Source organism: Pleurodeles waltl, chromosome 2_1 (assembly GCF_031143425.1).
Source record: "Pleurodeles waltl isolate 20211129_DDA chromosome 2_1, aPleWal1.hap1.20221129, whole genome shotgun sequence".
NCBI classification, from domain to species: Eukaryota; Metazoa; Chordata; class Amphibia; order Caudata; family Salamandridae; genus Pleurodeles; species Pleurodeles waltl.
Window position 1 is genome coordinate 905,680,392 of NC_090438.1, and position 22,407 is coordinate 905,702,798.

The 22,407-nt window shown below is 47.9% G+C and overlaps 1 protein-coding gene across 3 annotated transcripts in view; it reads left to right on the plus strand.

Moving 5' to 3' along the window:
- ZNF236 (zinc finger protein 236) overlaps nucleotides 1–22,407 on the plus strand; it is a 1,086,161-nt gene that overhangs the window by 996,714 nt on the left and 67,040 nt on the right. For all 3 annotated transcript variants that reach the window (XM_069218833.1, XM_069218835.1, XM_069218834.1), the window contains one exon: nucleotides 14,518–14,712. In XM_069218833.1, the coding sequence (XP_069074934.1) occupies nucleotides 14,518–14,712 (195 nt within the window). The remainder of the gene's footprint in view (nucleotides 1–14,517; nucleotides 14,713–22,407) is intronic.

Consider the following 22,407-nt stretch of genomic DNA (forward strand, 5'->3'; position numbering starts at 1 on the left):
ACCAGTACCCCTTCCAGGGCTTTTTAGAGTCTCCCTCTTGGGTGGGTCCTCAGATGTGACAGGCAAGACTCCAGCAGGACTCCTCTGCACCGTTTACTTCGATTTCTGGCCACTGGAAACACACCCGGACACTTAAGGAACTAACAAGACTGCAACTCCTGAGATGACCTCGCTTTGCAACATTGTTTCCCCTGCTCCTTCCAGCAACTGCAACATTTTCCCGGATGTGCATCCTATGGGGTCGGCAAGACTTCAGCTGCACTAGGAAGCAAGAAGGAATCTCCCTTGGAGTGAAGGAGTCACTCCCCTGCATCTGCAGGCACCTACAGCAATGACGTCCGGCTGCGTGTATATGTATTCTGAAGTGGTCCCCTTGGTCCTCTCTGCCCACTGCCCAACTTGGAAGTCTGCAAGCCCTTGCCTCTCCTTGCTAGACAGTACCCCTGTGCACCGCGACTCTTGCTGCAACCAAGGCTTTGTTTTCTCCTGCTCCAAGGGATTTTCAGGCTCCAAGTAGCCCCGGCCCCAAGCACTTCATCCTTGTAAGGACAGTCTCTCCTCTCTACCTATTGGCTAGGCCAAGCCTTGCTGTTCAAGTCCCAGATCGTTATGAGTCTTTTGAAAGGGTTGTTTCTGTTTTCTCCTTCACCTTTATTATATCTCAGTGGAGCCTCAATTTGGTCTTAACGTTCTAGATGAAGTTATAGGTCCTACACATTGCTTCCAGTTGTAGCTTTTCACATTAAAAGCAACGTTTTTGGTGGCTGTCATGGCTTGGCACGTTAGTGAATTGGAACTACTGTATGACTGAAGTCCCTTACCCGTATTTCTATGCACAACAGCTGGTTCTGACAATTAAAACAGATTTCCTGCCAAAGATAGTCTCTCTTCTTAAAGGACCAGTCCATTATATGTCACACATTTTTCCCTCCACCCTATCGCACCAAAGGAAAGGAGTGACTTCAAAGGTTGGAACCTTGTAGAGCCGGCAGGTACTATGCTGACAGGACCAAGGATTTCCAATCCAGTGACCAACTTTTTGTCTGTTACACAGGCAACAAGAATGGCTGAGCAGTCCAGAAACTGTCCCTGTCTTGGTGGAATGTGCCTCATATCAAAATCTGCCATGCCTTTACCAAATAAGAACAAGTAGAGGGGACTGGCCTGGCTCATCCACATAAAAGGCATCAAAGGCATCTTGTTTGATATTGGCAAAGGGGATGCTTTTTCCACAAATATGCCATGAAGTAATATGGGCTTCACTTCACACAAATCTGCCAAGTATTTTTGCTTTGTTTTTTAAGTGCAATGAGATGTACATTTTGCTTGTTTCATGCTCCTGGACCTTTGCATGTAACCATTCCTTCAGACCCACCACATTGAAGGGCATTGCTATGGAATCTCTTCAGAAGGTGAGGGACCTATAGGCAGAGTATTTGACATATGAAAAAGATGTAGGAGGCTGGCTCAGTTTATAGTGTACACCTATGGTGTGACACCCTTTACTGAGTCCAGGCAACCCTTAGTGATAGTGAATAAGTGTCCGGATAGGAAAGGCTCTCCAGGGGTTGCTGAGTCGAGCAGCTGAAGCTTATCTGGGAGGAATGTAAAACACTTCCAATGATACAGTAGTCAGAAAGTAACTCAATCACAAGAAAGAACCACACAAGTGTTGCAAAAATAAAGGATTCTTTATTACAGCACAACTATTAGACTAGCATTGGTATATCTTCTTTTGGAGATATCTACACACAATATATGCACAAAATAACCAGCAGAAACAGCATAAAATTTACAGAGCCCTATTGGGAGGGGAAAACCATATACTAAATAAGTGGAATGTGAAATACTGAATCCAACCAAGGTAAGTGTGGTAGTTATCTAGGTGAAGATGAAAACACCGGAGGTAAGTACGGTATGTGTCCACAGCAACCATGTGCAAAATAGTTACCCACCCGTTCGTCCCATGGACTAATACAGGGAGTAGTGGTTGGAGTTAGTGTGATTCAGGACCCTTCCCAGTGGACCCCAAGGAAACCAACAGACAAGAGGAAGGTTGGAGAGTGTCTCCACCCGGGAATACCTAGAAGACAGGAGTACCTACACCAGCAGACCCAGATGCAGAGCGGAGAAGGGACTTTGAAGTCAGTATAAGCCTCCGATTGTCCAGCTGCTGTCATGACCTGTGGACCAGGCCGGTGGAACCCAGGGACGGATTCCAGACGAGGAGAACTTGAAAAGGAAGGGGACAGAGTCCAGCACCATTGGAGGTGCCCAGGTGGTGCAGGTGGCAATGCCCATCCTCCTATAGGTGATGTTCCTGCAAGTCGGTGGGGGAAGAAGTCTAGCTTGTATGGTCCAGGAGCTTAAGAAGATCCCAGGAGTCGCCTATAAGCTGTCCCTCGACGGTCGCCGGGTTGCAGGAGGGTCAGTGACCAGCCAGGTCACCAGCAAGCACTGGCAAATACAAGCAGGAGCTGAAGAGGTATTTGCAGAGTTTTGGGGACCAGCAAGGTCCAGGAGACTCTACCCTTGAGGGGTTCTCAGAGCTGGCACCCTCAGCATGCAGGAAGGGAAGCAGAAGTAATGGGCTCACACATGACCCACAGGCGATGGATGCAGGGAGTCACAAGTAATCCCCAGCAGCACATCCAAACTGAAGTCCCACATCGCAGGAGTTGCAGGACTGGGGCTGATCTTCGGACTGAGCTTCTTGGCGCCTGAAGATCTCTTGGAGGAAGTGTCAACAAGCCTTGGCAAGTTCAACAGCCGCTGTGCACATGGGCTCCAGTCCAGTGGCAGGAGCAGAGGCCCACACTCTCTCAAGTTGGTAAGAAGACAAGCAGGACACAGAGGAAGCCACAGACTCACTACCCGTGAAGCAGAGCCTTTCGATGTCTGTGGAACAGCAGACCTCACCAGCCGGTTAACATTGTTTTGGGTTGCCTGCGGATGCAGGGGAGTGACTCCTTCACTCCAAGAGAGATTCCTTCTTGCTTCCAGGTGCAAACGGAGTCCTTATTACCCTGGAGGATGCACAGCCTTGGATGTTGCAGAATTCTTGCAGGATCTGGAGAAACAGTGTTGAAATGGGAAACTACCCACCAGAAGCAGATGTGTTTCGGTTACAAAGCAGGCGAGCAGCGCTTCCAGAGGCCAGAAGCAGGCGATGCTTTGCAGAGAGTTCCTTGGAGAGTCTTGCTTATCAAATCTGAGGATCCACCCACAGGGGAGCCCTTAAGTAACCCTAAATGGGTATTGGTCACTCTCTGAAGTGATCCACCTATCAGAGGGGGTCAGGGACGTCATCTGCGCGGCTTAATCAGATGGACCCATATGCCTCTGCCCATCTTGTTTCCAAGATGACAGAATCAAGTGGCCACCTGGCAGAATTCTGTGCACCTCCCTAGAGGAGGAGCTTGACATGGGGGTTGCCACTTCTCTGTCATTTATGTAGTTTTGCACCAAAGTGGGTACCAGGGGTCTGGTGGCGCTCAGAGGCCACCCCACTCCTGCCTTTAGACAACTAATACACAGGGGGAGGTGGTTACACCTCTCCCACTCAGAAAATCATTTGTTCTGCCTGTCTGGCCTAAGCCAGGCTCGCCACCAGGAGGGCAGAACAGTGTTTGGGGTCAGCAGCATCCTGGGCTGGCTGCTAGACCCCATAAGGCTGCAGAGGCAGAACTAGGGGATCCTCTAAGGATTTCCCAGAGCATATAGTATCCTGCATCAAGTGCTAGGATTAGTGTAGTTGCATGATTCCGACATGTTTGATACAAAACATACCTAGGTTCAGAGAAGCCATAATGTAGTTGGACCACTCGTGTTGATCAGTGTCCACTGCATACCTTAAGATAGCTTCCGTGCACTTAGAGTCCAGGGAATGGGGCCTGGGGTCTGTAAGGCACCCAGCTCATGCATGGGTACCCTCACACTTCGGAACATGCACCCTGCCCTTGGGCTGAAGAGCGTACTAGAGGGGTGACTTACAGTGTATAAGTGCATTGACCAGGCTATAAAGCAAGCCTTATATCTATGGTGGAAGGGTGCATGCACCATTTTACGCAGACTGCAATGGCAGACCTGCAAACACAGTTTGAATGGGCCCCCATGGGTGGCACAATATATGCTACAGCCCCTGGGTGACCCTTGGTGTACCAATACCATAGTTACCTGAGTACCATATAATACCGTGGGGGACTGCCTTTCACATTCCACCTTTTTAGTATATGGTTTATGGTTGGCCCTCCTCTGGGGCCCTCACTATTTGCCATTGCTTTTACCAATGCTTATTGCTTTCTATGCTATTTATGGATTGCTAATGTGTATATATTAGTGTGTTTACTTACCTCCAGTTGGGACTTGGGAGTACCCGTTCAGTATTCTAGTATTTGTTTTACCCTAATAGAGTACCTTTTTTTTTCTTTTGCAACACTGTATGGTTCCTTCATGTGTGTAAGTGCTGTGTGACTATAGTGGTATTGCATGAGCTTTGCATGTCTACTACATAAGTCTTGGCTGCTCACCCACAGCTACCTCTAGGGAGTCCTGGTTTCCTAAACACTGCCTACACTTCACTAATAGGACATACCTGCAGCTGGTAAAAGGTGAAAACACCATAGGTGCTCACCACACACCAGGCCAGCTTCCTACAGGGGGTCCCTGGATTCCAGGGTTGATAGAGTGGGGATCCACAGAGGTCAAAAGGTTAGGAAGGATTACCAACAAGCACAGGCAAATGCAAAAGAAGCTGTTGGACTTTTTGCAGAGCTGTGTAGGATCAGACATGGGGCGCTACCTTTGTAGAGGAGTCCAAGCTGACCCTCAGGATGCAGAAGAGCCAGCAGAAGCAACGGAGCCCCTAGAGCAACCCACCAGCAGCAGGCACAGTATCGCAGTGAGGCCAAATTCAGCATACCTGAAGAAGAGTCCCATGTCGCTAGAGCAACAGAGAGGAGACTGTCCTTGCAGAGGTAAAGTGCTGGGGGCCGGGGCTACCTGGAACCTGAAGATCCCTTAAAGCAGGTTTTCAATAAGCGTTGGTCGGTGCAACAGTCTCAGTGCATAGGGATTCTGTTCCAGTTCCCGAGACAAGGGCTGACTGTCTCCCATGTTGGACAAAAGGCAGAGAGGACCCAGGGGATCCCTCAGAACCACCACCTGTGTTGGAGAATCTTCACAGATCTGGAGGGCATAAGATCCCACCGGCCTGACTTTGTTGTCTTCGGTGCCTGCGGATGCAGGGGAGTGACTCCTTCACTCAAGGAGATTTCTTCTTGCTTCTTGGTGCAGATGAAGTCTTGCCGACCCCAGAGGATGCACAGCCATGTAGATTTTCAGAGTGCTGACAGGAGCTGCGGAAACAATGTTGCAAGGACAGGTTGTCTCCAGCGGTGCAGTATTGTTTGGTTCCTGTGCAGCCCGTCAGCAGTTCCGGAGGTCAGGAGCAGAAGATATCTTTGCAGAGAGGTCATAGTGAAGTCTTGCACTACAAATCTGAGTGCACGACCTCAAGGGAGTCCCTAAATAGCCCAAAAAGGGCATTTGGTCACTCTCTGGGGTGACCACCTATCAGGAGGGGTCACTGACGTCAGCTACATGGCCTGCCCAGTCAGATGCTCCCAGAGGCCTTTGCCCATCTTGGGTCCAAGATGGCAGAACCAAGAGCTGTCTAGAGGTGCTCTGGGCACCAAACCAAATTTAGAGGAGAGAGCACAATCACTTGGGTCCTGATTAGCACGATCCCAATGAAAACAGTCAGAGCACACTGGGATCAGGAAAAAAAGTGGTGGTAACCATGCCAGAAACAGGTGATTCTCTCTGCGTTGCTCCCAGTCTTCCCTGAGAGGAAGGTCACGAGACCGTCCACAGAGCAATCACCACTTGTTTTTGCCCCACTCCAAGTCCTCAGGATATTCTGGTCAGAAGAAGAAGTCGTCGATAAACAGCAAGCATTCTTGGAATCCCTGTCGCTCGGCCGATGCAACGCGGAGGAACGTCATTCTTCTAGGCCTCCATCCTCAGAGCCTGCTTCTGTGTCGGCTCTGCACCTCCTTGAGTTTCCGGGAGTTGGACCTGTTGCTACCCAACTCAGGGAGTTTTATGAGGACTTCCGCCTCATATTTCATCAGACCGACCCTCCTGTGACACCCTTGGGCCCAGTAGGGTCAGCAGGGGCCTTCTCGGGTACCACACCGGTGGCTTAAGCACCTGTTCCTGAAGGTACCCCAGGATCCATTTCTGGATCTGAGTCGACGCCGGTTGTGCCATTGCGATATGCTCCGGCACAAGTAGACGCTTCCGACATCGGTTGGGCCCACAATCAACGTCTATCCCATACTCATTCCCAATTCTGACCCGGAGCAGGAACGAAGTCACCCGACGCCGATTCAGACTTCGTTGGGAACATCACACCCCAGGTTGGATCCTTACCTTTTTGGGTATGAGTACGGTGAGAATGTGGAAGGGTTACTGGACCCCCTAGAATACCAGCATGAAGAACCTTGTGTGGACTGGGCTCAGGAATTGGGTGAAGCCAATGGGTGGGACACTTCCTCTGACTCTGGCATACTTTCTCCCCTAGCTATGGCTATGGAGGAGGGAGCCTCCTACTCGATGGTGGTGCGAAGAGTGGCCAAGGTCCTGGGCCTCAAAATATCTTCAGCGGCTGTCAGCACTAACCACCTGACTGAGGTGCTTCAGCCCGGGCTTCCCCTATTGGCCTGAACCCCTACTGCCCTTCAATGAGGCCCTCACTGATGTCTAAACCCAGCCCAGCGGCTCCTATCAACAGGACAATCACTCGCCTCCATTGGCCTGCACCCAACAACCCTAAATTACTGACCCAACACCCTACGCCTGAGAGCTTAGTCATTCAGGTTTCTTCCTCATCTGGTGCACTCCCTTCCACACCCCCAGACAGGGAATCAAAAAGACTGGACCAACTTGGGAAGAAAATGATCTCCTCCAGTCTGGCTTTGCGGTCCGTGAACACTGCATGCCTTTTGGGCTGCTACACCCATACTTTGTGGGATACAGTCGCACTAGTGCTGCCACAGGTTCCAGAGGAGGCCCGGGCTATTCTCTCCTAAGCTGTTGCTAACTGGAGAGAGACAGCCAATGTTCGGATTCTATGTGGACTGGTCGCCACTGACTTACTGGGTAGATCGGTTGTATCAATAGTGGCCCTTTGGTGCCACACTTGGTTGCGGGCGCCTGGCTTTTCAAGAGATGTCCGGTAATCGCTTATGAACATGCCCTTCGATGTCACTGGTCTCTTTGGAGACAAAGCTGACTCAGCACTCAAGCACTTTAAGGAGTCCCGGGCTTTGGCTCGGTCCACTGGTCTCCTAGCTGCTACTCGCCCCTCTCACTCCACTTTTCGCCCCTTTCGTGGCTAATGAAAGGGCTCCCAACTGCGTCCATATCCCTCCAACGACCGTGCTGCACATGCTACCCAGCCTCTGCGCGGCTGAGGAGGCGAGATCCACTGTTCATGGAGCCAGCAGTTGGCTCAGTCCAACCCCCCACCTCAGCTTCCAAACCTTCCTAGTCTGTAGCTCCACCGCAGACCAGTTGGCCATGTGACCTACCCCACTGAGAATCTGTCACGACTGACAGGTGGGTTTTGCAAATCGTACGAAGGGGCTACTCCCTCCCCATCAAGACTACCCCTCCTGCCATGTCACTATCCTATAGTCGGATGATGAGGGATCACTTGCCACTTCTTTGTGAGGGAGTTATGTCTTTCCTGGGCAAGGGAGCCATAGAGAGGGTCCCTGTGCCAGAAGTTATTCATGGTTGTTATTCTCACTACTTTCTGGTGCCCAAAAAGGACAAGGGTCTTCGTCCTATCTTATACCTCCGGGTCCTCAATCTCTTTGTCAGGAAGGAGAAGTTGAAAATGCTCACTCTGGCTTAGGTCCTTTCTACCCTGGATACTGGGTGGTAGCATTGGACTTACAGGACTCCTATTTTCATTTTCCTGTCTTGCCTGCCCACAGACATTACTTGCCGTTTGTGGTAGGTCACAAGCACTTTCCGTTCACTGTGCTCCCCTTCGGCCTTACCAGCACCCCTCGGGTGTTCACGAAAGTGATGGCGGTGGTCGCAGCTCATCTGCGCTGGCTCGGGGTTTCAGTCTTCCCCTACCTCGATGACTAGCTGTTGAAGGCGGGCTTGCCCAAGGCTGTCTTCCACCTCCAGACTACGGCAGACCTTTTGTATTCTCTGGGGTTCACTATAAACGTGCAGAAGTCACACCTGACTCCCTCTCAGATACTCCCTTTCATCTGAGCTGTTCTGGGGACAGTGCAGTTTCAGCCCTATCCTCCCGAGCGGTGAGTCCAGGATATTCAGGCTAAAACACCCATGTTGCAGCCTCTATCCTGGGTTTCGGTGAGAATGGCTCTGAGATTGCTGGGCCTCATATGCTCCTGCAGGATAACTCAGAGGGAACTGCACAAGATCTACAATGGTGGATCACAAACCGAGATTGGGTCCTAAGCAGATCCCGCTCTCTTCCCTAACCAGATCAGACAGCGGTGTCACTTCTGGGATAGGGCACCAATATGGGAGAGATGAAGATCAGAGGCATCTGGTCTCTGGTGGAGTCCGGGCTCCACATCAACCTTCGGGAGTTCAGGGCGATCAGGTTTGCATTCAAACATTCCTTCCTTCTCTCCAAGAGAAAGTGATGCAGATCCCTGGTGGTTCAATATTTGGCAGGCTCTCCGAACGCCAGAGCATACAAACTAAGCCGTCAGTGCATGGTCTATCATGAATGGCGTCTCCATCCCGAGGAGGCGCAAGGTGTCTTTTAGCAGTGGAGAGAGTCTTGGTTAGATCTCTTTGCCTCTGCAGAGAACGCGCAGTGTCAGCTGTTTGCATGTAGGAGATTTCAAGATGGCATTCACTCAGTGACGCTTTTCGTCTCAAGTGTAACTCAGGCCTCCTGTTCACCTTTCCGCCAATACCACTTCTGCCCAGAGTTCTCAAGAAGATTAAGATCAACTTGTGGTTCTGGACTGGGGATGGAGAGTATGGTATCCCGAGCTTCTGGGCATGGCCATCGGTCCTTCAGTCACACTGCCTCTCCAGGAAGATCTTCTGTCGCAGCAGCAGGGGCTCTACTTGAACCTGTCCATCTTCTCGCATGGACATTGAGCAGCGGCAGTTGCCAGCTTTCAACTTTCCGCCCGAAGTCCGTGATGTTATCTTGGCAGCCAGGCATCCCTCCACCAAAACGGTATACGCCTGTTGTTGGCATAAATTTGTGACATGGTGTGTGAACAAAACTGTTGATTCCCTTTCTTCACCGCTGTCTGAGGTTCTCTTGTTCATTCTCTCTATTGCCCAGCAGAGCTCAGCTTTGCACACCCTTAAGGGTTTTTGTCAGCAATCTCTGCCTTCCTCAGACTTCCTGATCAACCCTTTTGGTTTAGATCTCCCATTGTTGTGAGATTCCTCAAAAGTCTTCCCCATATGTTTCCACCTACCACGTTCATAATGTTCCAGTGGGATTTGAACGCAGTCCTTACCTTCCTCGTGTGTTCTCCTTTTGAGCCTCTTCATAATTGTCCTCTTTGGCTCTTAACCTTAAAACTGCCTTCCTTGTGGCATTCACCTCAGCACGGAGAGTGAGTGTACTACAAGCTCTTTCTTCGAGGCCCCCCCTTCTTTTCTGTCCATTCTGACAAAGTGATGCTCCGTACTAGAGCCTCTTTCCTCCCCAAAGTGGTCAAGCCCTTTCATGTAGGCCAATCCATCACTTTGTCTGCTTTGTAAGCACCCCTACATCCTTCTCGTGAGGAGAAGAGACTCCACCTTCTGCATATAAAAAGAGTGTTGGTGTTCTACCTCAATAGTACCAAAGACTTCTGGGTGGTTCATCAACTCTTTGTGGGTTATGTGGGTGTGACGAAAGGACGGGCGGTGCAGAAGAGAACTATCTCCAGATGGGTTGTTTTCTGCATCTAAATGTGCTATGGTTTGGCTAAGAAGCAACCCCCGGAGGGTTTGCAGGCTCTCTCCACCAGAGCAACAGTTGCAACCACTGCATTAACATGGGGAGTTCTAGTCCCAGACATCTGCCAGACAGCAACGTGGGCATCCCTGCATACTTTCACCAAACACTACTGCCCGGACTGTCAGGTCCGCAGAGATGGCTATTTTGGCTGTTCAGTCCTGCAGGACATCCTAGTATGATCTTGGTTTGCAGTCCCACCTCTGGGGATGGTATTGCTTGGGTATCTATTCTAAGGTAAGGAATCTGCAACTAGGAGTCTCTATCAGATGAACAAGTTCCTTACCTTTGGTAATGAATTGTCTGGTAGAGACATATTCTAGTTGCAAATTCCTCACTGACCCACCCGTACTCCCCGCTCTGGAAACTGATTTCAAGGGCCCTAGTTCTGGTGCACCAATCTCAGTGTTCTTCATGGCTCTGCTCTTCTGGCAAAGAAAGTTGTGAAAAGAAACTGACGTCAGTGTGCCGGGGTGGTGCCTATATACAACCGTGATGTCATTATGGTGACCACGACGGCAACGACGGACGCCGAGACGACCAACACCACCTGATGGCATCCACCGGTACTGCTTTAAGAAAAATCTACCAATCCAGTCAGATGCCTGGGGGTAATTCTAAGGTAGGGACTATGCAAGTAGAATATGTCTCTGTAGGAAAGTACCATCTTGCCTGGCATGTTACCCCCATATTTCACTGTATATATGTTGTTTTAGTGTATGTGTCACTGGGACCCTGCTAGCCAGGGCCCCAGTGCTCATAAGTGTGCCCTGTATGTGTTCCCTGTGTGATGACTAACTGTCTCACGGAGGCTCTGCTAACCAGAACCTCAGTGGCTATGCTCTCTCTGCTTTCCAAATTGTCACTAACAGGCTAGTGACCAATTTCACCAATTCACATTGGCATACTGGAACACCCTTATAATTCCCTAGTATATGGTACTGAGGTACCCAGGGTATTGGGGTTCCAGGAGATCCCTATGGGCTGCAGCATTTCTTTTGCCACCCATAGGGAGCTCTGACAATTCTTACACAGGCCTGCCACTGCAGCCTGAGTGAAATAACGTCCATGTTATTTCACAGCCATTTACCACTGCACTTAAGTAACTGATAAGTCACCTATATGTCTAACCTTCACCTGGTGAAGGTTGGGTGCAAAGTTACTTAGTGTGTGGGCACCCTGGCACTAGCCAAGGTGCCCCCACATCATTCAGGGCAAATTCCCCAGACTTTGTGAGTGCGGGGACACCATTACACGCGTGCACTATGCATAGGTCACTACCTATGTATAGCGTCACAATGGTAACTCCGAACATGGCCATGTAACATGTCTGAGATCATGGAATTGTCTCCCCAATGCCATTCTGGCATTGGGGAGACAATTCCATGATCCCCCGAGTCTCTAGCACAGACCCGGGTACTGCCAAACTACCTTTCCCGGGGTTTCACTGCAGCTGCTGCTGCTGCCAACCCCTCAGACAGGTTTCTGCCCTCCTGGGGTCCAGCCAGGCTTGGCCCAGGAAGGCAGAACAAAGGACTTCCTCAGAGAGAGGGTGTTACACCCTCTCCCTTTGGAAAAAGGTGTCAGGGCTGGGGAGGAGTAGCCTCCGCCAGCCTCTGGAAATGCTTTCTGCATAAGCCAGTCTACACCGGTTCAGGGATCCCCCAGCCCTGCTCTGGTGTGAAACTGGACAAAGGAAAGGGGAGTGACCACTCCCCTGACCTGCACCTCCCAGGGGAGGTGCCCAGATCTCCTCCAGTGTGCTCCAGACCTCTGCCATCTTGGAAACAGAGGTGCTGCTGGCACACTGGACTGCTCTGAGTGGACAGTGCCAGCAGGTGACGTCAGAGACTCCTTCTGATAGGCTCTTACCTGTGTTGCTAGCCTATCCTCCTTCCTAGGTAGCCAAACCTCCTTTTCTGGCTATTTAGGGTCTCTGCTTTGGGGAATTCTTTAGATAACGAATGCAAGAGCTCATCAGAGTTCCTCTGCATTTCTCTCTTCACCTTCTGCCAAAGGATCGACCGCTGACTGCTCAGGACGCCTGCAAAACTGCACCAAAGTAGCAAAGATGACTACTGCAACCTTGTATCGCTGATCCTGCCGCTTTCTCGCCTGTTTCCTGGTGGATCATGCTCTGGGGGTAGCCTGCATCCTTCTTGCACCAGGAGCTCTGAAGAAATCTCCTGTGGGTCGACGGAATCTTCCCCCTGCAACCGCAGGCAACAAAAGACTGCATCACCGGTCCTCTGGGTCCCCTCTCAGCACAACGAGCGTGGTCCCTGGAACTCAGCAACTCTGTCCAAGTGAATCCCACAGTCCAGTGACTCTTCAGTCCAAGTTTGGTGGAGGTAAATCCTTTCCTCCACACGCTAGACTGCATTGCTGGGTACCGTGTGATTTGCAGCTGCTCCGGCTCCTGTGCACTCTTCCAGGGTTTCCTTCGTGCACAGCCAAGCCTGGGTCCCGACACTCTAACCTGCAGTGCACAACTTCCTGAGTTGTCCTCTGGCGTCGTGGGACTCCCTTTTGTGTCTTCGGGTAAGCTCCGGTTCACTCCTCTTCCAAGTGCCTGTTCCGGTACTTCTGCGGGTGCTGCCTGCTTCTGTGAGGGCTCCCTGACTTGCTGGGCGCCCCCTCTTTCTCCTCATCCAAGTGGCGACATCCTGGTCCCTCCTGGGCCACAGCAGCATCCAAAAACCCTAACCGCGACCCTTGCAGCTAGCAAGGCTTGTTTGCGGTCTTTCTGCGTGGGAACACCTCTGCAAGCTTCTTCACGATGTGGGACATCCATCCTCCAAAGGGGAAGTTTCTAGCCCTCTTCGTTCTTGCAGAATCCACAGCTTCTACCATCCGGTGGCAGCTTCTTTGCACCCTCAGCTGTCATTTCCTGGGCATCTGCCCAATCTCGACTTTGTCGCGACTCTTGGACTTGGTCCCCTTGTTCCACAGGTACTCTTGTCCGGAAATCCACTTTGGTTGCATTGCTGGTGTTGGTCTTCCTTGCAGAATTCCCCTATCACGACTTCTGTGCTCTCTGGGGAATATAGGTGCACTTTACACCTACTTTGCAGGGTCTTGGGGTGGGCTATTTTTCTAACCCTCACTGTTTTCTTACAGTCCCAGCGACCCTCTACAAGCTCACATAGGTTTGGGGTCCATTCGTGGTTCGCATTCCACTTTTGGAGTATATGGTTTGTGTTGCCCCTATACCTATGTGCTCCTATTGCAATCTACTGTAACTTTAGATTGCTTGCATTACTTCCTTTTGCTATTACTGCATATTTTTGGTATTGTGTACATATATTTTGTGTATATTGGGCATCCTCATACTGAGGGTACTCACTGAGATACTTTAGGCATATTGTCATAAAAATAAAGTGCCTTTATTTTTAGTATATCTGTGTATTGTGTTTTCTTATGATATTGTGCATATGACACCAGTGGTGTAGTAGGAGCTTTGCATGTCTCCTAGTTCAGCCTAAGCTGCTCTGCTATAGCTACCTTCTATCAGCCTAAGCTGCTAGAAACACCTCTTCTTCACTAATAAGGGATAACTGGACCTGGTACAGAGTGTAAGTTCCCCTTGGTACCCACTACAAGCCAGGCCAGCCTCCTACAGTCTCTACCAGATCATTCGTTATCGAAGGTAAGTAACTTGTTCATTAAGGTTACATTGTTGCAGTACATGGCCACTGTTGAATTATTGCTGGCCTTGTCTCTGCTTCTAAGGGATCTGAGAAGAATGTATGAGAAACTCACATCAGGGCTGGTGCTAAGTGACTCCATCAGCTTCATGCACAAACGCTACCTGATACCAAGATGGAGCCTATCACAACCGACTGGCACAGGAGAGCTATTGCGAACTCTCTGGATTCGGTCTGGTCGCTGAAGATATTCAAAAGGCGAGATCTCTGCAGGCCGATGGAGTATTCACAGAAAGATTGCTACTGAAGTTGATGAACATTTTCTACTGGCTGTGCAAAAGTTTCACCTGATTAGTACATGTATAATTCTTGAATACAGCAATTAAAAGGTGGCCAATTAAGCTTTTCATTGAGTCTGTTACAGCACGATCCCACATGTGGCACTTTTTTTTAAAAAAAGTATTGTGTTAAACTACTAGAGCTACAAACTGACTTTTAATTGAAATCTGCAAATGGTGCAACAGAGGATGGATCATAAATCATTTAACAGCTGCTGTAAATCAGTAATTTTGCACGAAGCTCTCCAGCCACTGAGTCCTTTAGTTTAAGTGACCCTGGTGTTTTTACAGAAATCGTGTTTTAAACTGTACTGTGTGTAATCGTGTTCTTGGCTGTATTTATTTAAATGTATAATATTTATTTAGAATACTATTCGCAGCTGTTCTTATCTATTTATGTGAACACTGACATGCGGAAGTTCATAGCAGAGGCCAATTTGGAATTGTATTTTGCTGTAATGTAGTTCATCTCCGTTGTTAAAAAAAATGCTTTTTTCTGTTACAGGTATCAGAGATTTCCGATCTTGCAAAGGTCTCGCAGGCTGATCAGGGTATCCAAGTACACCACTGTTTTGAATGCAATCGTTACTTCACTTCTGCTGCCTTGTTAACAGAGCATGGCAAAGAGGTCCACGGCAAAGACAGAATCCACGTGTGTCATATCTGCAGTAAGGTTTTCAAACGGGCGACCCATCTCAAGGTAATTGTCATGCAAAAAGTGTGATCATCCTGCATTCGAGAGCCTTGTCTCCTACATAGCCAACATACATATAGAATCTGGGCACCATTGTTGAGGTATTTCAGCATGGAATGACATCCACTGCTCTTCATCATGTACATGATTGGGTTACATCACTAAGATGGTCTGTGAGGAAGCTTATACTGCTGTGTAATCATTGAGCCTTTTGTATTTCCTTGGTGATTCGGCTCTCATAGACTAAATGAAGCATATCCTCACCTTCTTATGTTTATATTTGAGTTCACCCTTTCAGTGCAGTAACATCGCTGATTAGTAGCACTGCTAGACAGAAATTAATCATCTTGTGCACAGTAAGTTTGAGAAAAAGTGTAAAAGCTTAGGGACTAATTTTCTCTCGTTTTACTGGCTCTTTAAAGTAAGTGGTATTCGGACAGCAATAACCAAATTCCTTTTAAATCACTGAATATTCACTTCGAAGCGGGTGCCCAATATTTTTGTACTGCTGGAAGGCAGAGTGTGTATTAACTACTTAAGCCTTAAATGTTTTGCACAACCCTTTCTTTGGGAGGTTGAGGATTCTGTCTCTGTAGTACTTGTGATACCCTACTGTATAGGCAAATGTAACCGACCCAGTGAACCACATCCTTTATTAAATGGCCTTAGGGCACTGCCGATTGTCCTTTTTGAGCGGGCTTCGTTTCTAATTTCCTTCACTTTAGTTTTGCCCAGAAGACACTTGAAGAGAGAAACAAAATAAGCCTAAAGTCAGCAGACTTATTTTTACAACATAAAAAAATCTGAGACCTTGGTAACTTATTAGAACTGACACTACCTCAGAACAGGAGGAGGCAGGACAGTGAATAACCTGTTTGAAGATGTAGCATCCACCAGAAAGAATGCCACCAAAGGTAAGTAACTTATTCTTAAAATGAATACTTCTTCCTTACAGATTCCTTAATTTAAGGTGAGTCCCCCAAACAGTTTGCACTGGTAGGTGGAATTACTGAACTAAGAAAAATCATATAGAGTAGCTCTAGCAACGTAATCTTCACTCCTCACTTGAGTTGCTAGGGAGTAGTGTGCAACATAGACCAGTTTGGCTGCCCATAAAGTATCTGCCAGGGGAATGCCCTTGCTCGGACCAGCAGAAGCTGCAATGCTTCTCATGCAGTGCATATGAATGCTAGCCGGTGGATCCTTCTTTGCAAAGATGTAACAGGTCTTATTACTGAGAGGAATGTAGCAAGATAATAATTCCCTGAGTAACTGTGTTAGCCTTCTTTGGCCCAGAAAGAAAACAAAAGAAAGCTGATCATCCATTTGATCGGCACTTCTCCATTAATTTTAACAATGAACAACCTCTAAGGGTCCAGCCTGTGCAAACCGAAGAAGGGGTAAAATGCAGAAATGAGACTGGCCCATATATAATCTAGGCCACACCTTTGGCAAGTGGACTAGACCAATTTGTTCTGATAAAACATAATAAACAGTAACGAACAGAGCCTTGAACCCCTGCCTCCCCTCCACAACTCTACAGACCGAAGTAATCACCACCAGAAACGCAGCTGTGCATTTGTTCCAAAAGGTGAATGGAAAATCCATGCATCAGTTCAAATAGACATGCTGTAAAGAAGGGCAGAACCTAATTTAAATACTGGAATTTTGTAACAAGGAAAGGCATGGGTTGGACAGGAGCAGTAAAGATTTCAGCACTTTGGACACCAGGGGTGACCTCAACAAGGATGGTTTCAGATATCACAGTAAAGTACCCTTTTATTATGGAGGCTGCCAAACCATACTGAGCGAGGGAGAGCACCAAGCATAAAACATCTAACAGATGCACCCCGAAAGGTACTACATCTTCATCCAGGCACCAAGAGGCAAACTGGCTTTGTGGCAGGGTTCAGGTCAGCCAGAATGGCATCAGCCATTCCAATGAGAGACTGAAAAAATTCTAGTTGGCACTACTCCATGCACACCACGTGTGATTGAGAGAAGTGTGTAATGAAAACCAGATGGCTGAGGGCTGGAGAGGCAAACTCAACCCCAGACTGATGCAAAAGCAGATATTTTCTGTGAAGGAGAGAATCAGGTTGCCAAATCCTGAGTTTCAACAAATTGACATACCAAATCCTTTTTACCCACTTCAGTGCAATGATAATTAGCTCCTTGCCATTCTCAGACAGTTTCTGCAACACTGCCAAAATGAGCAGGATTTGAGGAAACGCATAAAGAAGGTCCCGCGAGAGCCAGAAAATAAAAGGGACACTTCCTGTTTAGGACTGAAGCAAAGAGGTTGATGCAAGGATGTCACAGCTAAGAGAGGAAGTCCCAATCCCACATCTAGTTGGAATTCCCATTCATGGACTTTAAGGAAACGTGAACTCAGGTTATCCAGCATTGCGTCTATCATGCCACCAGGTGGTTAGCCACAAGAAATCCTCACAACAATAGAGACCACAGCCACAAACAAACAGCCTCCCAGCACAGGATACTGGCCCAACTCCTCTTTCCCTGTTGACATAGTGAGGAACTGAGCGTTGTCTGAGAGTACTGGCACTACACTGCATAAGACTGAGGGTAGAAGTGCAATCATGGCTAGGCAGGCCGCCTTCAGTTCCAGCATGTTGATGTGCAATCATTTCTGTGCCAGGACAAAATTGCTTTGCGATGTTATCTTGCCAGGTAACAGTCCGATTCCAAAGTGAAGACTTGTCTCGGCCTGCATTTTCGGAAGGCATAAAGAAAAGAAACTGAGATTTGAGGGTCACATCTACCACTCAAGGTCTGAAGCTCTCCACTCAAAGAAATAGAGTTCCTGGATTCTGGGACTGTTGCTTTCTGAGACACCAATGGAGAGATGTCATTCTCCACTGTGTATTGAGTACCAGGAGGATACATGAGGCTTTCGAGCTCAAAAGGCAGATGACTTTCAGAACTGGAGTGGGACTAGAATCTGAACTATTGTGATCATATCTTGAGTTTCCAGGATTCTCTGAGGAATATCATGAAAGCTGTCATGCCAGTCATATCCAGGATCACGCCAAGACACTTGATTCAGACTGAGGTGCTAAGTGTTACATCTGCCACTTGATGAAAAGTCCCAGATGATGAAGCACGGCTAGGATATATGACAAGTTATCTGAAACCATCTTGGGAAAGCCCACTTTAACTTGCTATTCATTGAATTATAATAATATATGTGCTTCCAATCTGATGAGGGACGGTGCCACCACTACAACCACCTTTGTGAAAATCTCTGATTTGGTCATAAGGCCAAAATGCAGCACTGCAAATTGAAGATTCTTTGACCCCACTGTAAAGTGTTGATGACGACTGTAAACGGGGAGGACTCTGATATGAAAAAAGGCATCCTGGAGATCAAGGGTCTCCATTCAAACCTGTGTTTTTAGGGCCTGAAGGACCGGACTCGGAGACAGGCTCTTGAACTTATTCTGTTGAACAAAGAGGTTCTAGGACCTCATGTTCAGAACTGGTCTGAATCCCCCAGCCTTCTTGAGAACCAGGAAATAAATCTACTGTTTTGTGTGCCTCAAAGGACTCCACTTTGAAAGCCCCTTTCTTAAACAAGACCAGGCTGTTTGCTTCTAAAATTGTGGAAAAACCTGGCAACACTTCTGACAGGTAGGGTTTGGTCTGAAGGAGTGCTACCAAAAATAAGGGTTTACCCATTGCATTTCAACGGATTTGTCACTTGTTCTGAAAAGCTAATGGTAGCCACTTTGACCAGTTACCACGCACTGTGGATGCTGCGCCCAAGGAAGCAGATGCCATTGGCAGTGTCTTAGACCAGACAGCCTTAGGGTGGTCATCCACCAGCTTTGCACCTGCCTCCCTCCATTTCACTGACCCTGTTTTTGCAGGCTTTAGGACTCTGCGCACTTTACCACTGCTGACCAGTGCTAACGTGCATATGCTCTCTCCCTTAAACATGGTAATATTGGTTCCTACCCAATCGGCATATTTAATTTATACTTAAGTCCCTAGTAAAGTGCACTACATGTGCCCAGGGTCTGTAAATTAAACGCTACTAGTGGGCCTACAGCACAGATTGTGCCACCCACATAAGTAGCCCCCTAACCTGCCATTGCAAGGCCTCTGTGTTTGCAGTTTCACTGCCACTTCGACTTGGCATTTAAAACTACTTGCCAAGCCTTAAACCCCCCTTTTTTCATATATGTCACCTGTAATATAAACTCTAGGTGTCCCCTAGGACAGGGTGCTATGTAGGTAAAAGGCAGGACATGTACTATGTGTGGACTGTCATGTTTTGTATTGCCAGAATGGTAATAGAAAATCCTGCTTGGTGGTAAAGTTGGGTTTAATATTACTATTTTAGAAAGTAGGCATTTCGCTGCACTTACTGCCATCTTTGCCTTACAGCCTGTCTCCAATCCATATCTGGTGTGTGCTGATTGATACCTCCCCTTGTGCATTCCACCCAAACAGCCATAAACACAGGACCCTCAGTCACATCCCCATACTGAATGGGTCTCCCTGAGCAGGAATGATGGAGGGGCTTTCTCTGACATTTCAAAGGGCAGTGGCCTGCCCTCACACAAAGGACTGATACCCCCCCCCCCCTTTAAAAAACCTCTCTTTGAAGTTCCCCCCACTTCAAATGTATTTTTGGGGATATAAACTGGACCTCTGACCCTGCCAATTAAGACAATTCTGGATCTACACCTGCATTCTATCATGCTTTGCTGAGAAGTGAGAAGGACTGCTGCCCTGCTTGTTGCCCTGCCCTACTGGCCTCTGACTTTGCTGGAAGGACTCTGCCTTCCCCAAAAAGTGCTCTTCAAGGGTTTGAATTGAGCTGTTCTGAAGTCTCAGGGCCAACAAAGACTTCATCTACCAGCTTTTAGCTAGTTTTGCGACTTCAGCGACGCCAGGAATGACTTCATCATCGCCAGCACCGACACTGCGGCCTGCTCCAGGGAAATCACTGCTTGAAACAACCGCAGCCTGCAACATAAGTCCGACGTTCCTGCAACACTGTTAATGTCACACAGGGCCATTGCAACGCTTTGAAGTCGACACATCATTTCTTGACCGACTGGATGTATCGACCCTGCCGGGTTACAGGGAACCAACGCATCGCCACCAATGCCGCACCAGCTCCTTCTGTAACCGGACAGAACCAACGCATCGCCTCCACCTGTCTCACAGTGCAGAAACAACACCTCATCTCCCCAGAAGCCGCAAGGGACTGACGCCGCCTGGCCCCAGCGATGCCTCGTTTCCCCGGCTCCGTGCAGCGTCTTTGTTTCTTTGTTTTCAAAAGGTACTGTAGCTGGGGGTCCGTGAAACTCCATGACTGAAGCCTGTGGAGTCGGATTATTGGGAACGACTCCGTCAATGACGCCGTAATAGCCCCAGTTGGAGCTATTGTTTTTCTAAGAACTCTAGTGGGATTTAATTTTTTAGAAGTTCATAACTTTACTTGTGTACATTGGATTTTCATGGTTCTGACCTTATTTCATTCAGATAAATATCTATTTTTCTAAATCTGTGTGGTTTATTTTTGTGGCGTTTTCATTGTATTACTGTATGATTGATTGCACAAATACTTTACACATTGCCTTCTAAGTTAAGCCTGTCTGCTCTGTGCCAAGCTACCAGAGGGTGAGTTCAAGATCATTTGGGTTGTGTTGTGACTTACCCTGACTAGGATTGTGGACCCTACTTGGACAAGGGTGTATACCTGTGTCAACAAAAGACCCAATTTCTAACACAGTGCAAAAGGTCTGACGACCCAATGCAAATACTTTCCACTCCATGGACACAAGGCTTGTCGACTGTCTGCCGGAGGGGAAATAGGCAAGGCATTGTGGTTTATTTTCACCAAAGATGCTTAATCCACCAGGCTCGTAGAAGGGTGAGCCTACAAGAACTGTGCTGGCCTGTGGCAGTGTGCAGTCTGTGGAGTGCCTGAAACAAGAACGGGTTCCTCCCACACTTGTTGAAGAGCAGAAGACGTTTCATGGCACTAGAAGACAGCTTTAGGGTTTCTGAAGGTTTTGGCCTAGCACTCAGGAGTTGGAAAGGGCAATTGCAGCTTCTCAGCAGCTGTGTACACCTTGTCTGTGAATAAGCAAACTTCCTCCTACAGAGGACTTGTGGAATAGTGATAATGCCCATTCTATTAAGGCTACTGCCATTTGAAGATGCAGATAAAGCCCAGCATCTCATATGATAAAAAAAGGGGGGGGGGTGGCTGTGTGCCTTGGAATCCTCCTCTTCAATACACTAGAACTCCAAGTTAGGTATAGACCTCTTCCATTTTAGCAAATATCTGTGCTCAGGGCTATGGATTAGCAAGAGCAGGCTTTAACCTTTCTTTTGCGTCTCAAAGGATCTCTTCTTTTTTCAAGCCCTGGGGCAGCACCATTCCTAACTTCGAAAGTGACAGCACACACTGCATTAAAAATGGTGTTGATGTGAGATTAACTGTTTTCTTGAAGCTACGAGGCTCCCACAGAAGCGGAGCTTGTGAAGTCACAGAGGCGAGAGGAATAACGGCCAGAGTCACCTGGCCCGTCCTTGGCAGATGGAAAGGCCCAAGGCGAGATGTGGTAGACCAGGAAAGGACCAAATTAGTCTCCAGAAGAGCCTCTACCTGAAACACAATCTGCTCTAAGAAAAACTGCAGCACTGGAGAATTGGGTTGCTGCCTTTCTGAGTGATCCGAGAAAGAGAATGTTTCTTTGAAGAGCAAGAACTCGAATGGCTATGGTGGTATTTTATTTTTGTTTAGTTTAATAAGAGGATCCTGAGCCCCAGTGTGTCTGTTGAGCGACTGAAATAGAAGAGGTACTCCTTTGGTGGTCTCTTGTGTTTTTTTATTTTTATTTTAAGTAAAACTGTCCCACTCTCTCTGCGAGTCTGCCTGTTGAGAGACTGGGACACAAAAGGACCGTTTTTGAGGGGGTCTCTTTTGTGCCTTGGCCGGGTCCTTGCACACTCCCAGATGGTCTTCAGAAACATAGGGATGCAGAAACCACATGTGGAGTACCATCCACCGGCCCCAGGCAGCACATACCAATGTAGTCATGTAGAACACATGGCAGCAATGGAGAGCTACTGGTCAGAGAACACCTTCCACATTCATTGTGGTGTCTTGGAACATTCATACAGTGAGAGATTTTTAGATGTATCTATCAGAAAATGGTTAACTAAATATGCAGTGTTTAATTTATGCAAATTTCAAGGTAGCACTATTTTCCAATTTTCACATTTCTCCATCTCTTGTTTGATTTTATCAATATTACTGTTAATATTAATCAGCTGTGGAGCACTCCACTTATAGAATTGTCTCTTTGTGTTTGTACCAGTTGTTATTATTGAAGTCAACTGCTCATTTTATTGACCATCCACGTTTTTCTTGGCAGTACGTACTGATAAAATGTATGTCTGGAGGACGTCCTAAATAGGGCGGATGCGCTGACACACTTTAACTGACAGCTCCATGGCCGACGACCCTTGGCCGAAGGTTTTCCACAGTGAAAAACCTGGAGCTTCTCCTTCCCCCTCTGAATGAGGCAAGGGAGTTATCGTCATTCAAAATCTATTTTGGTGTGAATCTGAAATTCGAATGTTACTAATAGGAAACCTGTGTTTGTTTTCTCACAAGATTCTAAGTTTTCATACTTGGATGTTGAAAATCTTTTA